General features: G+C 39.6%; 1 protein-coding gene across 1 annotated transcript in view; it reads left to right on the top strand.

Moving 5' to 3' along the window:
• The first annotated feature begins 2,768 nt into the window (after positions 1-2,768).
• Positions 2,769-18,664, top strand: part of LOC146368071 (uncharacterized) — a 21,906-nt gene continuing 6,010 nt past the window's right edge. Inside the window, exons 1-10 of the mRNA XM_084912642.1 lie at positions 2,769-2,986; positions 4,739-4,797; positions 7,326-7,465; positions 8,527-8,711; positions 10,813-11,037; positions 13,564-13,686; positions 13,905-13,995; positions 17,159-17,223; positions 17,369-18,188; positions 18,357-18,519. Of these exons, the coding sequence (XP_084768768.1) occupies positions 2,882-2,986; positions 4,739-4,797; positions 7,326-7,465; positions 8,527-8,711; positions 10,813-11,037; positions 13,564-13,686; positions 13,905-13,995; positions 17,159-17,223; positions 17,369-18,188; positions 18,357-18,519 (1,976 nt within the window). The 5' untranslated portion in view covers positions 2,769-2,881. The remainder of the gene's footprint in view (positions 2,987-4,738; positions 4,798-7,325; positions 7,466-8,526; positions 8,712-10,812; positions 11,038-13,563; positions 13,687-13,904; positions 13,996-17,158; positions 17,224-17,368; positions 18,189-18,356; positions 18,520-18,664) is intronic.

The following is an 18,664-nucleotide window of genomic DNA, read 5'->3' as shown; positions in this document are numbered from 1 at the left end:
TCTGTCTCTGTCCAAATAGTCCCGACTACAGTGGGACCCTCTGCCTGTGCTGCGTCCTGTGCCAAGTTTCCAACAAACACAGCGTTGAAAGAGGCTGTGCGTGATTTATTAAGGCCTGATTCACTGGCAGTGAGCAGTACATGCAGAAATACTACCAGACATTGTTGCTGCTCCCTCAGTTGCTCACCCAGTAAGCCACAGAATTTCTGTCCCTAATGTTTCTAATAAAACAATACCAACACCCAATCTGGGAATTCATGGAGATTATAATGTGCCTATAATGGAATTTATCCATTGCAGCTATTGAAGTCCATTTCTGATATTAAAAAATGGGAGAAGTTAAATGAATTATCATAGAAATTGTCATCATTTTTATTATTTTCATTAAGTCAGTGTTGACTTTTATTTTTTAAAATAGACGCTGTATCATAGTAAACAAATAGTCAAGCCAACATTGAGCTAAGCTAAAATATTGACTTTCTCTGACGTCCACAGCCCCTTTGATCTTAAGTGGGTCAGCACAGTGAAACTCCTCTTTCTGTTTCTTTACAGAAACTTACATTTAATCAATAAGATTTTTTTAATATAAGAAAAAGAAGCACAATTACAACTGTGCATTTCATGTTTTCTACTTGATAAAGAAATGCTGCTGTAGTAAATTAAAGAAATCTGTCCACATGTAAGAAGTAAATGTGTAAAGTAATAAAATAACTTAATTACTTTGGTGTAGTATGTATGTCCATGGGGGAGGTCATTATCAGTAGGACAAGCTTTAAAACTTGTCAAGAAACAGTTAAAAATTCAAAGTTCATGTACAGTGGGCCAGATTGGAGTCTTCCCCTGGCCAGTTCATGGTCCCAGGGCCTTATGTTTCACACACCTGCTATAAGCAGTCCATTTATTGACAAAGAAATGTATGTGTTGGGTCAGGATTATTAATGAAATTCCACTTCCAGACTCTAAAAACATATTGTAGTTTTGATTCAGCTGACTGAAAAGCTAATACTAGTCACGTGTACGGATTTTAAATTCTGATTTTGACTCACTTTGTATTTTGATTTCTAGACCAAAATCAGCATCCATGTATTTATTTATAAAAACAGTTTAAATAATGTGTTAGGGATCTCATTAGTCTATTAATTAACCTTTACCAATTAACTTTAAATTTGTTCCTTTTTGTTAGAAATGTGCCCTCTGTGACATCATACAGAGCCAAGAGTAGAAAAAATATCTAAAACAAGTTTGAAGCCTGTTATTGTCTCACAGGGATCAGATGTACAATTCGTAAATCATTAAAGTTTCCCCCCTTTTTAAAAATTTTATTTATTTTTATTGAAATTTTATTGAAGAATAAAAACAAAATAAAATAAAACGTTTCCTAATTTTTAATATCAGTATCCACCACTGTACCACTATATATTCAGTACTGTGCAGAAGTCTTGAATCACCCATTTTATTTCTTTATATTTTGCTTCCAAGGAGCCACACTTGTAATTTTTTAAGTGGTCTTGAGCAGTAGCTTTGCAGGCTTTCTGGAGATCTTGCAATGTTTTTCATTCATTTTTACTCCAGTCCTTGTACCATTTTTAGATGAATGTTTTTGTTTGTTTCTTTGTAAAGACACTAAATACTGATCTTTCAATTGTTCGACCGTGAAAAAGCTCCATAATCAAAGCACATAAAAGACTTAACTTAGCAAACAACCAATTTTAAATGATATCTTTAAGCACTTTGTTGCCAGCAGCTTTCCTGAGCTAAATCTACAAAACAGTGTGACTGGTATAAAACAGCATTTTTGCTCCAACAAAAATGGTGATTAACAAAGAGCTAGTAGCTGAAAACCTGTCAGTGCGTCCTTAAAAAAGGAGGAAACTGGACAGGTGGAGGACAAAAGTAGAAGTGGCACAGTACAGTGTCTGAAAATCATGTTCTTAAGAAAGAGAACAAAAACCATTAAAGAACTGACACCAGAGCTGAGAGATGCTTTAGCCCTTCAGTTTATTTATATACTGTTTGCTGAAACTTCAGAATAGGTCTCAGTGGAAAGGTGGCTGTCAAGAAGCCAATGCTAAGGAAGGGAAACAAGGAGAAAATGCTGAATTATGCCAGATTATACAAGAACTGGACTGAAAATCAGTGGCAACAGATCTTTCGAAACCAAATTTGAATATGTTGTTTCAAATAATTGTCAATATGTATGGAGGAGGTCAGCCATCTGTAACAGACTGTGGGGGATGCTTCGCTTCATTTTTCAGCATAACAATGATCCCAAACACACAGACCCCCCCGAGTCCAGACCACAACATTACTGGAATCATGATGGAATCATCTTGACAGAGAATAAAACAACAGACAGCCAAAATCTAAAGAAGAGCTTTGAATGTCTTTCAATAAGAGTGTAGACTTCCTGAAGACAGCTTAGAGAAATGACAAGAAAGCTTTCCCAACAGAGTTCAGGCTGTGTTGAGAAAGAATAAAGGTGGCCATAAAAAATAATAGCTTTCAAGCTCATTAGAATTTTACAAACTCTATTTTTGCCATATAGTTGCACGATTCAATAAATCACCACAATTAATCCCATCTTACTAGCAAAATATAAAGAAATCAGAAATATTATCCAGTTTTTTTTATATTTTTATTTCATATATGCATTTAAGCTTTGTTTTAATGTTTTGGTTACATTTTTCTTTAATAAAACTGGTAAATTTCAAATTATGAGTCGTTGTCTTCCAAAGACACAATTTCCCATGCTGCCTTTCGAGGGGGGCGTCGTCAGCGCACATGTGCGCACGCCGAATAGCGAGCATGTACTGAAGTGTAAATAACCCGTCAATATTATTTGCACTTTTTCACGGTTTGCCAGTCGGTCCCGTCGGACAGCATGGCCTCAGAGGAGGACGACGTGCTGCTGTTTCTAATCTACCAGCACCTGAAGGTGAACGGCTACCAGAAAGCTGCCCAGGTGCTGGAGAAGCACGTTACCCAGGTAAGAAGTTTGGCTTGAATTTACAGTCTAATATTTAGCGTGCAGTCGGTAGACTGGGTTCTAGCTCGCACACGTTAGTTAAATGTGAGTAAAAAGACTATTTTTTATGTGATTTCATCAGCTGGCATGCGCATCTTGCATGTTATATAACAACTTAAATATAAATGATGTGTGTGTGTATGTGTTTTTGCTTCAGTGTGGCTGTCGGTAAGATGCACTTCAGTCTGTGTGTGTGCGACAAAGCGCGTGGCTCCTTGTTCAGGCCTTCTGGAGGAAAAGAACATTATGTTACAGGAGCTGCACAAAGCAGCTCTGCTCCTGCGGCCTATTGCTGCACGCTGTCACCCCATTCAAAACCTCATCACCTTTTCATAGTGTTTAGTGATAACAGTTGACCTTTTTATCTAAAGCTCCTGGAGCTGCTGTGATTAGTTGATTAATTGATTATTTTATCAATTTAAAAATAATCGGCAGCTTTTTTAAATTAAGTAGTCAGCTGAGATGAACTTCTACTTACATATTTTTTTTTAATTACGAAACCTGGATGCTTTCCTCTATATTTCGCTGTAATTCACTCGTTTTTGGAATTTGGGGTATTTGGACTGTTGCACATAATCACTGCAGCTCTTGATTATCCAGTAGCTGTGCTGATGACATCTTATGATGCAACCAGACACTGTAAAATAAACTTTTCTGGTATTTTCTTTTTTAACAGGGGAAATCGAAAAAATAATATTGTCTTATTCTTCCTAAGTCTGTCTGTTAGGAAACATGCGCTTAAGTGTGATGTAAGCTTTTCCTGCAGAGCTTATGAGATAAAAATGTCATTGTCAAAAGTTGCTCATACTTACAGTTGCGGGTGCTCATATTTAACATGATAAAAGAAAATGTAAAAAATGAGATCAGAGTCGGTACAGGTACAGAGAATCACAAGGGTTCTCTGTTTGCAACAGTTCTTTTCTATTTTGGCTTCGCAGGTCTGAACGCAAGTACATAAACCCCGCCCACCTGCAGGTCAGACCTTCTGTTTACAGGGAAGGCCAATCTGAAGAAAGTTGGCTTAAAGGGAGAGTGAATTAACTGAGCGGTCTGCTGAAGTTCATTATAAGATATCATTAATCTTTTCTTTCATTTTACTAACCACTTATCCAGCGTTGTGTCGCGGGGTAGCTGGAGCCTGTCCCAGCTGTTACAATGCCAGAGGCAGGGTAAACCCTGGATAGGCTGGTTCCTAACCATTAAAAAGAGGGGGGAAGGGTTTTTCAGACACTGGATGAGCTGTGGGCTCCATCAAAACATAAAAATAAGGAATATTATACTGTCATAGAGTTCAAACATAAAACGAGAGCTGGAAAGGATATAATACAACACCTTAAAGTCTGAATGAAGTTACAGCAGCAGTCTTATTAGAATTTACTTACGAGTATCCTTCACTCCTCTATGAGAACATTGTGTATTCATCATACTCTCTTCTTTGGCATATTTTACATGAATTCACATCTGGAAGCTTGTGGCAGCATTCCTGCAGCACAGGAAATTTGCTATTTCCCTTTGCTATCTGTGTTTTTTTTTCCTTTCTTTTTTTGTCTATGTAGTTATGGGACGCACAGGAAGTTTAGCTGAAGCAGAGATAGAACATTCAGGGTATCAGTGAAAAGGAGAAATTGTATTTTGAAAACACTCTTGAAGACTCAGTACTGAGCAAGTTTTAGATGCACAGTATTTGTCAGGCTGTTGTGTGTTCTGTTGTAGGTGGAGACACCAGTGGAGAGCTCCTCCACCCTACATGATATCTACACAGGCTGGATGAAGTAAGTCACACCCAGTTACACACTTGTATACATAAATATATAATGCCACAAGTTACCAAAAAGAAAGTAATTATAAGAAAATTGTAAAAAAACCTTTGTACTGTAATTGTTATATGTGCTGCAAATCCTGTGAAAACTGACTGTGCACAGCAAACTGTACAGGTGAGCATGTGTAGATTAAAAATGTCAGTAGCTGAAAACAGGATGGGGCTCTCAGGCTCCCAAAGAACCTTAAAACAATCATTTAATGGTCTAAAATGAGATTAAGCCCAATGAAGTGCATAAATAGTGGCTTGTTTCTCATCATCCTCTGTTTTTCTTTATCTCCACATTTTATGACTTTCTGCTTTTTGGAGTCACAGCTCAGCAGGTAATGCGATTCAGAGACACACTCAGCTTAGGTGAATTGTAGACTCCACACTGTCTGTGTGAGCAGGATGCGACTGGTACGGTTTGTGTGAGTGATTTCCTGGCCTTGTGCCCAGTGCATTCTGGGATCACCTTCAAATCCCTGCCTCCCTAATGAGGATTAAATGAGCATCAGATAAATGGCTAAATGAATGACATCAGCTCATTTGCCGAAGTGAATCTAACACTAAAATAACAGAAATCTGCAGAAGTCAATGAAAATACATAATTATGTGCCGAATATAAGGTACCTCTGATTATCAGAAAAACACTGTTTTCAAACAGCTGCTCATTAGGGATAAGTACTCATAATGGTACTTAGCCTTATTCTAATTAATGCCACAATGCAAATGATCAAAAACCTGTAGTTCTTAGGCTTCTAAGTTCCACAGAAGTGGGTTTTTTTTTAAAAAAAAAGATGAAATCAATTAAATATTATTTATATAGCATCAATTTACAACACCTGTTGCTTCAATGTGCTTTATAATGTAAGTCCCTACAATATAAAAAAATAAGAATACACTTAACCTCTCCAAAGTTAGCTGACACTTTGTAAGCAAGCACTTGGCAACCGTGGGAAGGAAAAACTCCCTTTGAACAGGAAGAACCCTCCGGCAGAACCAGGCACAGGGACGGGCAGCTAGTTGGGGGTTAATGTGGAAAAAAGTGAGAAAAAGATACACTGTGGGAGAAAGACACAGAATTGAATTACTTCACTGCACTGATAAAGAGTAAAGATATGTAAACAGAACAGCTGTGCTAGCTATTTGCTTCCAAGCATAGCTAAATCAAGTTGAATGCTTGTTTATGTTCACGACCATTTAGGCACACCTTCCCAGTACTGGGTTAGACTCCTTTTCTGCTTTGAGAGCTGCCTTAATTCTTTGTGACATAGATTGAAAAATGTGCTGGAAACATTCCTCAGAGATTTTCCATGTTGGTAGGATAGCATCACACAGTTCCTGCAGATTTATCCGTGGCTTGAGTCTCCCGTTCCACCACATCCCAAAGGCGCTTTCTTAGATTCAGATCTGGTGCCTGTGGAGGCCATCTGAGTACAGTGAACTCGTGTTCAAGAAACCAGTTTGAGATGTTTTGAGCCCGACTGCTTATAAAAAGATGGATGTTGCCACTGCAGCATCACGTATTAGTGAGTGTTGGAACACTAAGGCTCACCATTTTGGTGTTGGTGAAACCGGATGTAAATGGTAAATGGCCTGTATTTGTATAGCGCTTTACTAGTTTTACTACTTTACTAGAGATATACAGATGTATGTTATGTTATAACAGTTTGGAAACTGGAGAAAAAAGTTAAATTATTAGCCATGTAACTGTTCCAAAATGCTCTAAACCAGCGGTCCCCAACCCCCGGGCCTCGGACCGGTACCGGTCCGTGAGTCGTTTGGTACCGGGCCGCGAGAGTTGAGGCTCAGGTGTGAAATGTATGGTTTTCAGGGTTTTTATCGGTTTTCAGCGTTATTTTGTTATCGTTTTTATCGTTTACTCGGTTTTCCTGGGTCTTTTCACGTGTGTTATGAATAAATCTTCTTTTTTTTCGGGACCGGTGCTCGTTTTATTTTGTTGTATTTATCCGCGACACCTTAAAGGCCGGTCCGTGAAAATATTGTCGGGCATAAACCGGTCCGTGGCGCAAAAAAGGTTGGGGACCGCTGCTCTAAACACTAAAATGGTCCAGAGTTCATTTCAGACTTTCTGGGCTGAAACTTGGCACGCTGCTATCAACTTAAGCAATCTGTGTTTGTAAATCTGCTAATTAAAGAGGCCACAGCCATAACTTTAAGCATCAGCAAATTCCATTTAAATGATTTATAATAAAGATTAGCCCTGTGTACAATTGTGATGAAGGGAGAAAACATACATGAGGCCAAAAATACTTCTCATACTAGCATGTAAACATGTTAAATTCATGCCTGAAGTTGGACATTTTAACACGGGAATCTGTGAGTCTGAGACTCACTTTTAGAGTCAGCCTCAAGTGGTCGCTGGAGGAATCAAGATTTGCATTGACTGCGTTTTTCAGCTCATCAGTTGGTGCTTTACCTAATGTATAAGCATAGCCAGTAAGAGAAATGTAATTCATTTGTGTGTGTGTGTTACAGACTGTACTCCCTAGCCCAGCATGCCAAACAGGAGACACAAGAGTCCAGTTACTCAAAGAAAAGCATCAAAGCAGAGGCTGCAGACACCAGGCTCTCCAGTGTCACAGGAGGAGATGATGTGGCTTCCAACCCTCCACTCGGTAAATTTTATGTTTGATTGCAGTAGTTAAGACAAAATCGAGCCACTAATATGTGCACATCTGTAGCTGAAATGAATTTAATTAATTAAATGTCAAACATTTTCTAATTAATGCTTGTCTAAATCTTGTGGATCTCGATTTCTGGAGAATGATGATTTCCATTTTTATTTTTTCTGATGATTTATAGATACATAGAGCAACAACTTGGCAATTAATTATTTTAGCAACCTGTCAGTCATACAGCTGATTCATTAGTTTATCTTTGGAAGATACAAGAAATGAGGAAATCGTAAAACAAACAAAAGCCTCTCTGTAAAAATATGTTTTTATTTATTTATCTAATGCTTATTTAAAGCTAATTTAGCAGTAAGCTGAAGTTTGTTCCACAACGCTGGAGCTAAAACGGTAAAATTATGGGCTCTGTGCTTTGAGCCCACACTGCAGAAGTTGTAACAGTAATTGATTGTCTGTGATTTAAAAGTAATCAGTGAAAATTTTAATTGGATTCTGTAGCAAATGGGAAGCCAGTGTAATTCTGCCAGGACTGGAGTAATGTGTGTCGAGTGTTTGTGACTAACCTCACTGCTGTAAATGGTCAGAAGCTCCTCTCCTGCACAGCTAGCTCACAGTGTAGGAGACGTTTCTCTACTTTTAAGATCAGTCTTCAAACTTCCCTTTTTGATAAAGTTTATTGTTAGTTTCTTGCCTTCTTTGTTCAAACTGGACACTTTTTGTTACTTCTCCACATCACCTGGACTTTTTAGGGAATGTAACTACTAGATCAGTTGACCCAGACACCTGGGTTACGTCTCGTAACTTGCTCATACAGGATCATCTGATTGTTGGGCTGTTATCTCTAATATTGTAGGGTCCTTACCTTACAATGTAAAGCTCTTTGGGGCAACTGTTGTTGTGAAATTGGCGCTACATAAAGAAAACTGAGTTGAACTTTGCATTGTATAAGTTATCCCTTTTTTTTCACTCTGTGTTTATTTCTTTTACAAATCTTGGCACCGGTGACTATGAAGCCAGTCTAAAATATATTTGATTTTCTCTTTCAGAGCCCGGGCCTGATGTTGTTGAGCCACTGAAGGCAGAGAGCATCTCTGAGAGTGTCTGTGAGCAGCTGCTGGCTGCTGATAATAAATCCCAAGCAACAAACTCTGACAGCGAGAGCGCCGGCTCCTCCGACAGTGAAGTGGAAGAAGAAAAGATAAAGGAGGAAGAAACAAAAACAGAGCAAGAGGTGAACATCTCTCATATCATGAAAAATGGGTTTGAGTTTTTCTGTGCTAGCTTTGCCCCCTTTTTCTCAAAGTGAGGAGACAGAATACTTTCAGTTAGCGTAGCCCTGTTGTGTCATTGCTAAAGTGTGCTTCATACGGGAGAGCCAATAAGGACAAACTGAATGTTGAGCGTAAATGTTTGGTATTTAGGATGTGTTGATGAACACGTGCACCGAGAAAACCAGAAAATATCCTGTAGCCTTCAAATGGTATTAAAATCACAGGAGAAATAACAAGATAAGAAGGGGAATCATTTTTCCCAGCTAAGATGCTAACAGTTTATTTCCTGGCGTGACTTAAGCTTTAAAAATGTGTTTTCTTAAATTCGAAAGAGGTTTCTCAACAACAGCAGCTGCAGGAAGGCGTGGTTGTGGTTGGTCCTATGCAAAGTTTTGCAGCACGTCTGCTAATAATCCTTCGCTCTGTCACCAAAAAGCTGCGTAAACAGACACAAAGGCGGCGCCATGTGTTCTGCTTCTGCAGATTAGCTTTTACAGGTAATAATATTGACATTCTGACACCCAAACAGTACATTTATAATCTGAAATAAGCTATGCCCTGAAGATAACAATCATATTTTCAAATATTAGCATCTTAAAACTAATTAAAGTAGGTGAGGAATCTCCAGCAGACCTTATCTAATTAAAGATGAATCTCTAAATTTGTACGATTAAGCATGAAGTGAACACGAGTTATTTAAGTCTTATCTCATAAAGCAACTCTTGAAATAACTACGAGTAGGGAAAGATAAAGGTGCGACATGTTAATGATCATTAATGTAGGAATATTTTTACTTGGGGTTTATGTTTTAAAGGTTTTCATTAAAGTTAAAAGCAAAAAGTAAAAAGCGTTCGAGTAAGTATCGAGTGCTGAGCGTTGTTACAGGAGGAGGAAAGCAGTGCCATCATGAACACACATAGCTGTTGTCCAGCCACTGTAATAATGTGCTGATAGATGGACAGTAGCTGCAGTGTTGTTATACGCTTGTGAAACACACGGACACATTTCCACTCGTCTCATCTGTCCTGTATTAGTTTCCTCTGTTGTTATTACTGCTGTGTGTGTCTGTGTGTGTGTCTTGTCTGTTCTTTTGTGTTGGCCCAGTGATGCAGCAGATAATGCCGTGTGGACACAGAATTGTGTGCGTGTGACAACGGTAATCTTCAGAGACAAATTGTGTGCTCGTTTCTGTGCGAACTATTCGTTGTGGTTTCTGTCGACAGCTGCTGGAAACCCTGATTACTTTGTGTCTAATGGTAAAAGCACTGCGGCTTTCTTTTTGCTGTACAACAACAACAACAACATCACATTCTTAACGGCAAAGATGTTTCTACTCAGCAGAATTTCTAGTTTCTTTTAGTTGTAGTTTTTCTCCAGCTGGTTGAATTAAATCTGCTCTCTGTGGATTAAAATGGACTTCCTGTGATGTGGAGCAGAGCTAGCAAGTGCTCCAGCGACACTCAGTGGGTCATATTTTTACTTTTGGATGGCATATAAAGAGTTGCTAGCATCTCCTCCTCACGTGCCTTCTTGGCCTGCTTGGACTTGATGGTGTTTTTTTGCTTAAAGTGGTGAAACAAGTTTTTTTTTCTTTTTTCCCATATTTAGTGGCAACAATTGTCTTGCATACTTTGCAGAGGAGTGTGGTTTGTTGGGGGTTGTTGAAGTAGCTCCCTTTTTATGTACTAAATATCATTGGAGGCTGGCACATGCAGCTATCGCTCTCAGGCATGTCTGGGTTTGTTGTTGTGCATGCTAGGGGACGTAAACACAGGGTGTCTCTGTCTATATAGTCCAAATATATTTGACACAACAAGTTTAAAGTCTGTGTGCGAGTGTTTGAAATTGCTCTGTTGCATTGTTTCCCCCAAACGTAAAAAGCCTGTACACTGTTCTCAGCATAGCACCTCATTTGCAGTGAAATATAGTCTCCAATAAATGGGGTATACAGAGCAGTAAAAAGATCCTCGAGTGTCTTGGATTTGTCTTCCTGAAACTAGCAGATATTCTGAGTAAACAGCAGGATGCAAGTTCTTCTAACTGCCTGTACATATTTTCCAGTCGGCTCCAACTAAAGTGTGTGCTGAGGCGTCCAATGAGGCAGAAAGCCTGAGCTCTGCCTCTTCAGACGCTGAGGAAATAACTGCACCCAGTCAGGGTAACAACAGCCTGGTGTTACCTGATCAGGCTGAGGACCAATCGCAGGCCCCCGATCCAGCCCAGGCCTCAGTCTCAGGCGGTGACCTTAAAGTGGAGCATCAAGAGGGCAGTGATGATCTGAAGCAGGTTAGGTCATCAATTTCATTTTAAACTTTTCTGTCAGATATTTATTTTTCTTTTCATCTCATCATATCTCGCAAAACTTTTTCACGCGACTGACACTTGAGCACATATCACTCGCTCTACCTTGATGTCTTTAAAGGCTTAGTGTGCTGTTTAATTTCCCTCCTGGCGCACTGGATCACTCTGCAATGAGCAGAAATGTTAATCACCTTAAACCACACTCATAAAAAAATGGGAGTAGCTGTTGATTCCTGGCTCAGCAGAGCCTCCTTCTCCTCAGCTCACCTCTGCACAGCTGAAACTTATTTTGCAGTGGACTGTTTGTGTTGTTACGCTTCCAGTAGTCAACACTGCAGGCAGCCTTTCTTTGCTGAATTGTGATTTTTTTTTGTTTTTTTTAGGACTTTACTGGAACGTAAAAGATTGCGATTGAATGTCACCGTATTAGATGTTGCTCTTAATTAGTGCAACAAGTCGGTGCACTTTAAAACTCTGTATTCATGTTTAAATCATCTGAAGCTCCAACAGAAACAGAAACGTCAGATTTAATTGGCATTTACATTGTTTAAACAAGCAATTTGGTGCCAGTTGTCAATAGGGCTGCCACAAACGATTATTTTGATAGTCGACTAGTCACTGATCGTTTTTGCGATTAGTCGACTAATCAGATCATGCATCCATTGGACTTAAAACATACAGCTTATTGCACCATCTGCTCTTATATAACTATCATTAGCTTACAGCTTTAAGTGTTTAAGGTATGTGCTAACTAAAAATAAAGACAAGATGAGAGTTTATTAAATTTTAATGACATTTGCAGATTGTTTCGATGGAGTTTAATCTGCTTGACGTTTATTCAGCTGTGTAAAAACTAACTTTAATCTCAGCCAAACCGATTTAATCAGGAACCAATAAAATACTAAAAAAAAGCCAAACAATAACATTTTTAAGTTATCTAAGTGACTTATATATCATGTTTAACCTGAGTAGCGAAAGACGGCGGTGGGTTTGAAAACAATTTGCCGGGTGTCCGGTGTTCTCACTGGCTCTAGTGAGCCTTGCCCCCGGCTAGCTATCGAGCTAGTGGGTAACAGACGTCTCCGAAAACGTCGGAGCGCTTTTGAAAATATGTGGTGTCTTGATAAACTGAGCAGATATTTGAGGTTTACACAGCTACATTTTATGATGAAAATATGTTAATAGTTTATTTTGTGACCCAGAAAGAATAATAAGAGTAATATTAAAACTAACTACCTCCGCCATTGTTGACAACTGAGCTGGGTCGCGCTATGAATTCTGGGACACAGCTTCTTCTTCTTCGGGGTTTAACGGCAGCTGGCATCCTTGTACATGCAGTGCTGCCATCTTCTGTTTCAGTCCGTTATTACACTCTTAAATCCTACTACTTATTCCTGCGTCTTTTGGGATCTTACAAAGCGTCAAACGACGCGTCGACTATTAAATTAGTCGTCGACGATTTTAATAGTCGACGTAATCGTGACTAGTCGACTAATCGTGGCAGCCCTAGTTGTCAACAAGAAAAAGATCAAATAAAAAACATACAGAAATTAAATGTATGATTTTTTTTTTTTTTTTTACATAAAGATGAGAATTTGTGGTGCCACCTTTTTACCATAATAATAATTCTGCAACATTCATCTCTCCAAGTGTGAAAACAGGACTGTTAAAAGCCAGCAATGAATAATTCATGTTATTTGATCAGTTAAGTAGCGTTGTATTTGCAAGATTTATTGCTCACATGTGGAAAGATGGAAGCGCCAGTAATAATAAATCGGACATGAGCAATCAAAAAGCTGTAAACAAAAACCCTGATCAGCCAAATATTAATTAATTGTCGCCCAAACTGTTGTAAACATCTGGCTCTGTTTACAGACTAGTGCAGCATGCTGGTGTGCTATGCATCAAAGATCATTATGCTCGTTCCTTTTATGCTCATATCCGTAGATGCTTAGTTTATATCAAGTCTTAGAATATTTTTTAGTAAAAAAAAAAAAAATCTAAATTTAATTGTCATCTTCCACGAAATCCAGAGCAGCTGGAAAAACAATAAATCGTCAGAAATGCAACTTGGGAAACAAATATCAGTCCTCTTGTTATTATTGCCCGCATGCACACATCAACATAGACCTAAAACTAAAGATTATCACCTGCACTGGTATCTAATTTGGTGCACGAGAAAAGCAACACACAAATGAAACTGCATTCAGTTTTGTCCCAGCAGTCCCAGCTGTCCTCTTCAGCGAATGCCGCCATGCTTGGCAACCTTCAGAAAATGGTGCCGGCTGAGTTTTAAAGCAGATACTGGCCGGCGCTGGCACCAGCGCCTCCAGGCTGGAAGTGTTTAAACCATTATCCATCTGACTTCTCTTTAGTGATGCAACCATGTTTCCAAGACTTAACTGTGGCTTCGAGTGCAATTTTAGCTTTTATTGACAAAAATGAGCTGTATTAATTCGCCTTTGTTTTCTTGTAGGATTAAATTGATCTTTCTGCTCGGTTTTTCTCCAGGAAGCAACCACAAACACCTCAGAAGACAGAGAAGAAGCTTCGGCGTCACAGCAGACAGATGTTCCCACTCAGGAAGTCAGCGAAGCCGAGTCTCCAGAAGGTGAAGAAGCCACAGCAGGAGAGGTGCAGTACTACTCCATATTCATATATTAATTGATACGAGTACAGAACCTGTGATTGCTTTTATTATGCATCCCTGAAGTGCCTGCATATTTTGATGTTTCCACTACAATTACAAAGTATTTAAATAATTCAGTTAAACTAAGGACTAAATCTGTAAAAAGATCAAAAACATGACTCGTCATGTCTGGTGGTGAAAGACCTCTGTTGACCTCTTGCAGATGCCCATCCTGGTTGAACCCACCACCTCTGACCTGACAGCTCTGGAAACCAGTGACCAGCTAGCAGACGGTCAAGCCCCGCCCGCTGCAGGTATTAACAGCCAATAGATTTTTAATTACCGATTTGTTCTTTTCCCCCTAAATGCATGGCATCTTTTCCGTCTCTTTCTCACTGCTCTGACAAGAGTCACAAGCTGTTGTTAAGAAACCGAGGCTTCAGTGCGGCTGCCTCTGTAGCAGGTTTCTTTTATGTATTACGAAAATCAGTCTGATAACATCTGCTGTCCAGGTTTGTTTCCACAGTTACAAGAGTTTCAAAATTACACATTTCTGCTCAGGCATAAAAATCACTGCAAGGTTGATTTAAGAAAGAAAGTGAGATCTGTCTTAGGGTTGTATCTGTAATCAGAATGTTTCTCCTGATTGATTGATTTAAACGTATCACTAAATTCGTAGTTATGAGCACCCACACATTCATCTTTCCGTATATACGATTACATAAGACAAAGAGAAGATGCACGTGCTCATGACCGACATAATTAAATGATTGATTATAAGAATATTACACACATTCATATAATCTCTAAAATTGGTTCATCTTTATAGCTTCTTATCTTTATATGTGAATATTATTGTTGTATGCTCCGCCCCTCCCTGAGCCTGGTTCTGCTGGAGGTTTCTTCCTGTTAAAAGGGAGTTTTTCCTTCCCACTGTTGCCAAAGTGCTTGCTCATAGGGGGTGATATGATTGTTGGGTTTTCTCTGTATGTATTATTGTAGGGTCTACCTTACAATATAAAGGGCCTTGAGGTGGCTGTTGTTGTGATTTGGTGCTGTATAAATAAAATTGAATTTAATATGTATTTATGATTACTTGGACATCTTTTTCATCATAAGTCAACAATAGAGAAAAAAGTATAACATTACTTCTCACTCGCTCAGGCAGCTCGATGCTCATTTTGTAAGCTGTTATGCCACAATGACTTGGGCTACGTTCACACTGCAGGCGAAAGCGCATCAAATCCGATTTTTTTGACCCTATGCGACCCATATCCGATCATGGTGTGACAGTGTGAACGGCGCAAATCCGATATTTTCAAATCCGATCTGGGTCACTTTCGTATGTGGTACTGAATCCGATACATATCCGATGTTTTAGAAAGTGACTGCTGTTTGAACGGTCATGTCGCATTAAATCCGTCTTTTACGTTACCGACACAAGACAGACGCTAATTATCAGCGCCGGAGAAGACATCGCGAACGCTTCCTGGCCATCCAGTGTAGATGTCAGTGAAACTGTTGGGAAGACACCGTGAACATTTTATTTGTACTGTATAATCTGCAGATTCTGACAGAAATCTGCAACTATCCTTTGAAGCACCGCTCCTCTAAAACAGCAATAAGGATAATTATTAGGTTATCTACATTATTATGTAAATAACACAATAACTTAAAGCAAAAATTGGGAAACGTAAAGTCCGAAGTCTTTATATTAAGGGCCATCAGTCAAACAATATTGTTTGCTCTGGGTCTAAACAGCGCGCGTTGTGTGTGACGTCTTCTTTTGCGCATGCGGGCCGCTTTGAGGGTTCACACTAGAGCGCGTTTGCTGTCGCATTTTATTTGTAGTGTGAACGAGCAGACAAAAAAATCGGATTTGATCAAAAAATCGGAATTGAGCATTAAGACCTGCAGTGTGAACGTAGCCAAAGAGTTGAGGTTAAGTAGGATGCGCTTCCTAACATATGGGCACGAGGTCTTCAGTTTTTCATTCAGCTACACGCTGAAGGATCTGAAAACTGTGATGCATGAAGAGCTCAAGTCAAGGCAAACGAAAAGACCAGACGTTCTCAACTGAAGAAGACTAAACGGTCTAAAAACTCAAAAATAAAAAAGATTTCAGCACTCATAGTTGTATAAACTGATATTTCATAGCTTCAAGAAGAAAGACACATTTCAACCTGTTGCTTTGCTGAGCAGTTTTCTTTTTTCCCCCGAAAGTTTAATTAACCAGGCAAAAAACTAAATGTTGTCACACCTGAAGCCCATCTGTAGCTGTGACCTTGGTGTTCGCCATTTCCTCACAGGACACTCATGTTATTAAATCACCTGTGGTTCGTCTAGCATGAAGCACACCAGGTTGTTGTGATCTTGCAAATCTAGTGAGAATCCAGCCGCCTCTCAACACGTTTCTTGTGGTGATGTGACGACACACCTCGGGAACAGAAGGGGAGGTGGATGTTGGCTTTATCTCGACTTGTTGTGGTGGAGGCGTACAGCTGTGAGGCTCGACTCTCTTTTCATTTAATGGCTGCTGATTTGGACGAACTGACCGTTTCCATTTATTTACAAGGGAGAAAAAAGGCATTCTGTTTTTTCATTTTTCCTTTTATTGACAGCACGTCATCTCCGGCTGTTTAAGCACAGAAGTTTTAGACAAGGTTTGAATATTTTTACCCCGAGGCAGCTGGATTCAGTGCCAAAACTTGTAAAAGAGTTTGACAGATTTCTGCCAAAGCTGGAGAAACAGCAGTTGTTTTTCACTTGTGTAACTTCTCAGAGGAGTTTGTAAAGCTTGTCACAGCTTGTTAAGTAAGCCGGAGTTATGACTACTCTGAGAGTTGCAATCATCTGGAAAACAATCGCATCTTTCACCCAAAAATTTGAAAATGATAGATGACGTTTGAATAGAAACGAAGGTTTTTCGCATTCTGACCTGTCAACCACAGAACTGAACTGCACAAATTCCTGGCAAGGAGCCTTTTGTTAATAATATTATTATCGACCTGAACTTCCTGCTATGACAAGTCCAAACATCTGCTATAGAAAGGCTTCAGAGTTGGATTCCTGTGGGGGGAGAGTGTTCTGATGCTGCTATCAAGAAAAAAATACACCTGGAGATGCTCATCAAATAAAAGTGTTTGATATATCACAAACATGTCGTAGTGTGTGCTCTGCTCTCCACTTTAATCCTCAATACATCAGACAGAACCCAGCCTGAGATCCCATCAGGACAATTTAAAATGTCTCGTTATCTTATTTTTCTTTTCTTTTATGACCAAACAAAAAAAAACTGCCTTATGACTCATGTCTCTTGCTGTTTTTCCCCAGAGTTGCCACTGTAATAGACTGTCGACTGATTTTAAAAAGATGATTTTATTGAGTCTCACGTCATGTACCTAAATCTTAAAGCTCTGATCAGGTATAAAAGACTACAAATGTAATCTAATGTAGGCATTTTATAATATTTTTCAGACCCTGATGGTGAATCTCAAAATCCAAAACAGGAGGATGACGTGGAGGAGACAAAGAAATCTGAGGTGATACAACTACTTAACTATTTACAGTGAAGATAAGTCTTTGCCAGAAGCAGATGGGGAATAATAATGAGTACATTTGCACTATCTGTAATGACTTTGTGTATACGCAGCATGTTTTAATTCCTGTATGTATCTCTGCACTCAGACGTCAGAGGTCTCAGATCTTTCCTCGGAGCTGGAGGGAGATGCGGAGATGTTGAAAATCCCCGTGGACACCGGGATCCACAGTGACCTCTCAGCCACTCCAACTGGTATCAAAGTCACGTTGGTTTCAGAAGAGCGATCGGACCCAGAGGCCTCCATCATCATCAACATCACAGTCAAAGATGACGAAGCAGCTGAGCGAGAGACCGGCCAGCTGTCCCCTGAGGAGACTGCCGAGTCCTGTAAAGACCGCAGCACTCCCAGGAAAAAGAAAAGGAAGAGCAAACAGGATTTTGAGACGTCAACAGCAGACACATCGATCACGGACATACCCAGCAGCACTGATGCATCTACCCCAGATCCACTCAGTGACACTCCTCTTCCTAGGAAATCTGCCAAAAAGAAAAAGAGAGACAAAAAGAGACAAGAAGAGGAGGTGACAGAGGATGGCGGAGATCAGGAGGATGAGGTTGAGGCGTCTCAGTTAGCTCCACCAGACAAGAAAAAGAAGGCTAAGAAGAGGAAAAGGGAAAGAGACGAAGAAGAAGAGAAGGAAGAGGAAACTCACACTGTCACTGAAAACAAAATTAAAAAGAAGAAGAAGAAGAAGGCTAAAGATGTGGAAGAGGAGGAGCGTGAGGCAGGAAGAGCAGTAGAGGAGAAGGCTGAGAATCCTGTGAGTCTGGCAGAGACAACGGAGGAGAAAAAGAAGAAGAAGAAAAAGAGGAGAAAGGAAGGAGGTCAGGAGAACGAGGCGGTGCAATCTGAAGAAAAAGCAGCAGGGGGCAGTAATGGCACAGAGGAGAAAATGGAAGCCACAGGTAGAGAGAGAGAGAGAGGAAAAGCCTTTCCTGAAAGTTCCCTGTAATAAGACATGGACTTGTATTTCATGTGGCCTTTACTCTTAATCATTAGTGGTGATAAATCTAGTGTGAATTTTAGATAACTTTAATTGTGCATTTTATTTTCTTTTTGGCCTGCTCCTGCAGAGGGAAAGTCTTCTTTGGACTCCTCGGCCAAAAAGAAAAAGCGTCTCAGGAAGAAGCTCAGCCTGAAGAGGAGATTAAAACTTCATAAGAAGGAGAAGATGGCGATGAGGTTGATGAAGAGCAACAAGTTATCTGCAGATCAGAACCATGTGAGAAGGAAGAAGTGAGTAGTTTCTGCTTATCTTTGGCATATTTCTTCATAAAACTACAAGTGAAACAAAAGTGAAGCCAAACGATTGTAGAACTTGGCGCTGCTATCATTGTTTCAATGTCACCTTGCAGAATTTTGATGCTGTAGAGGTTCGTGC

The sequence above is a fragment of the Perissodus microlepis genome, chromosome 18 (assembly GCF_051167445.1).
Source record: "Perissodus microlepis isolate ML-2025 ecotype Zambia chromosome 18, ASM5116744v1, whole genome shotgun sequence".
Lineage (NCBI taxonomy): Eukaryota > Metazoa > Chordata > Actinopteri > Cichliformes > Cichlidae > Perissodus > Perissodus microlepis.
The sequence above is the reverse complement of the archived record's forward strand: the minus strand, read 5'-3'. Positions and strand labels throughout refer to the sequence as shown.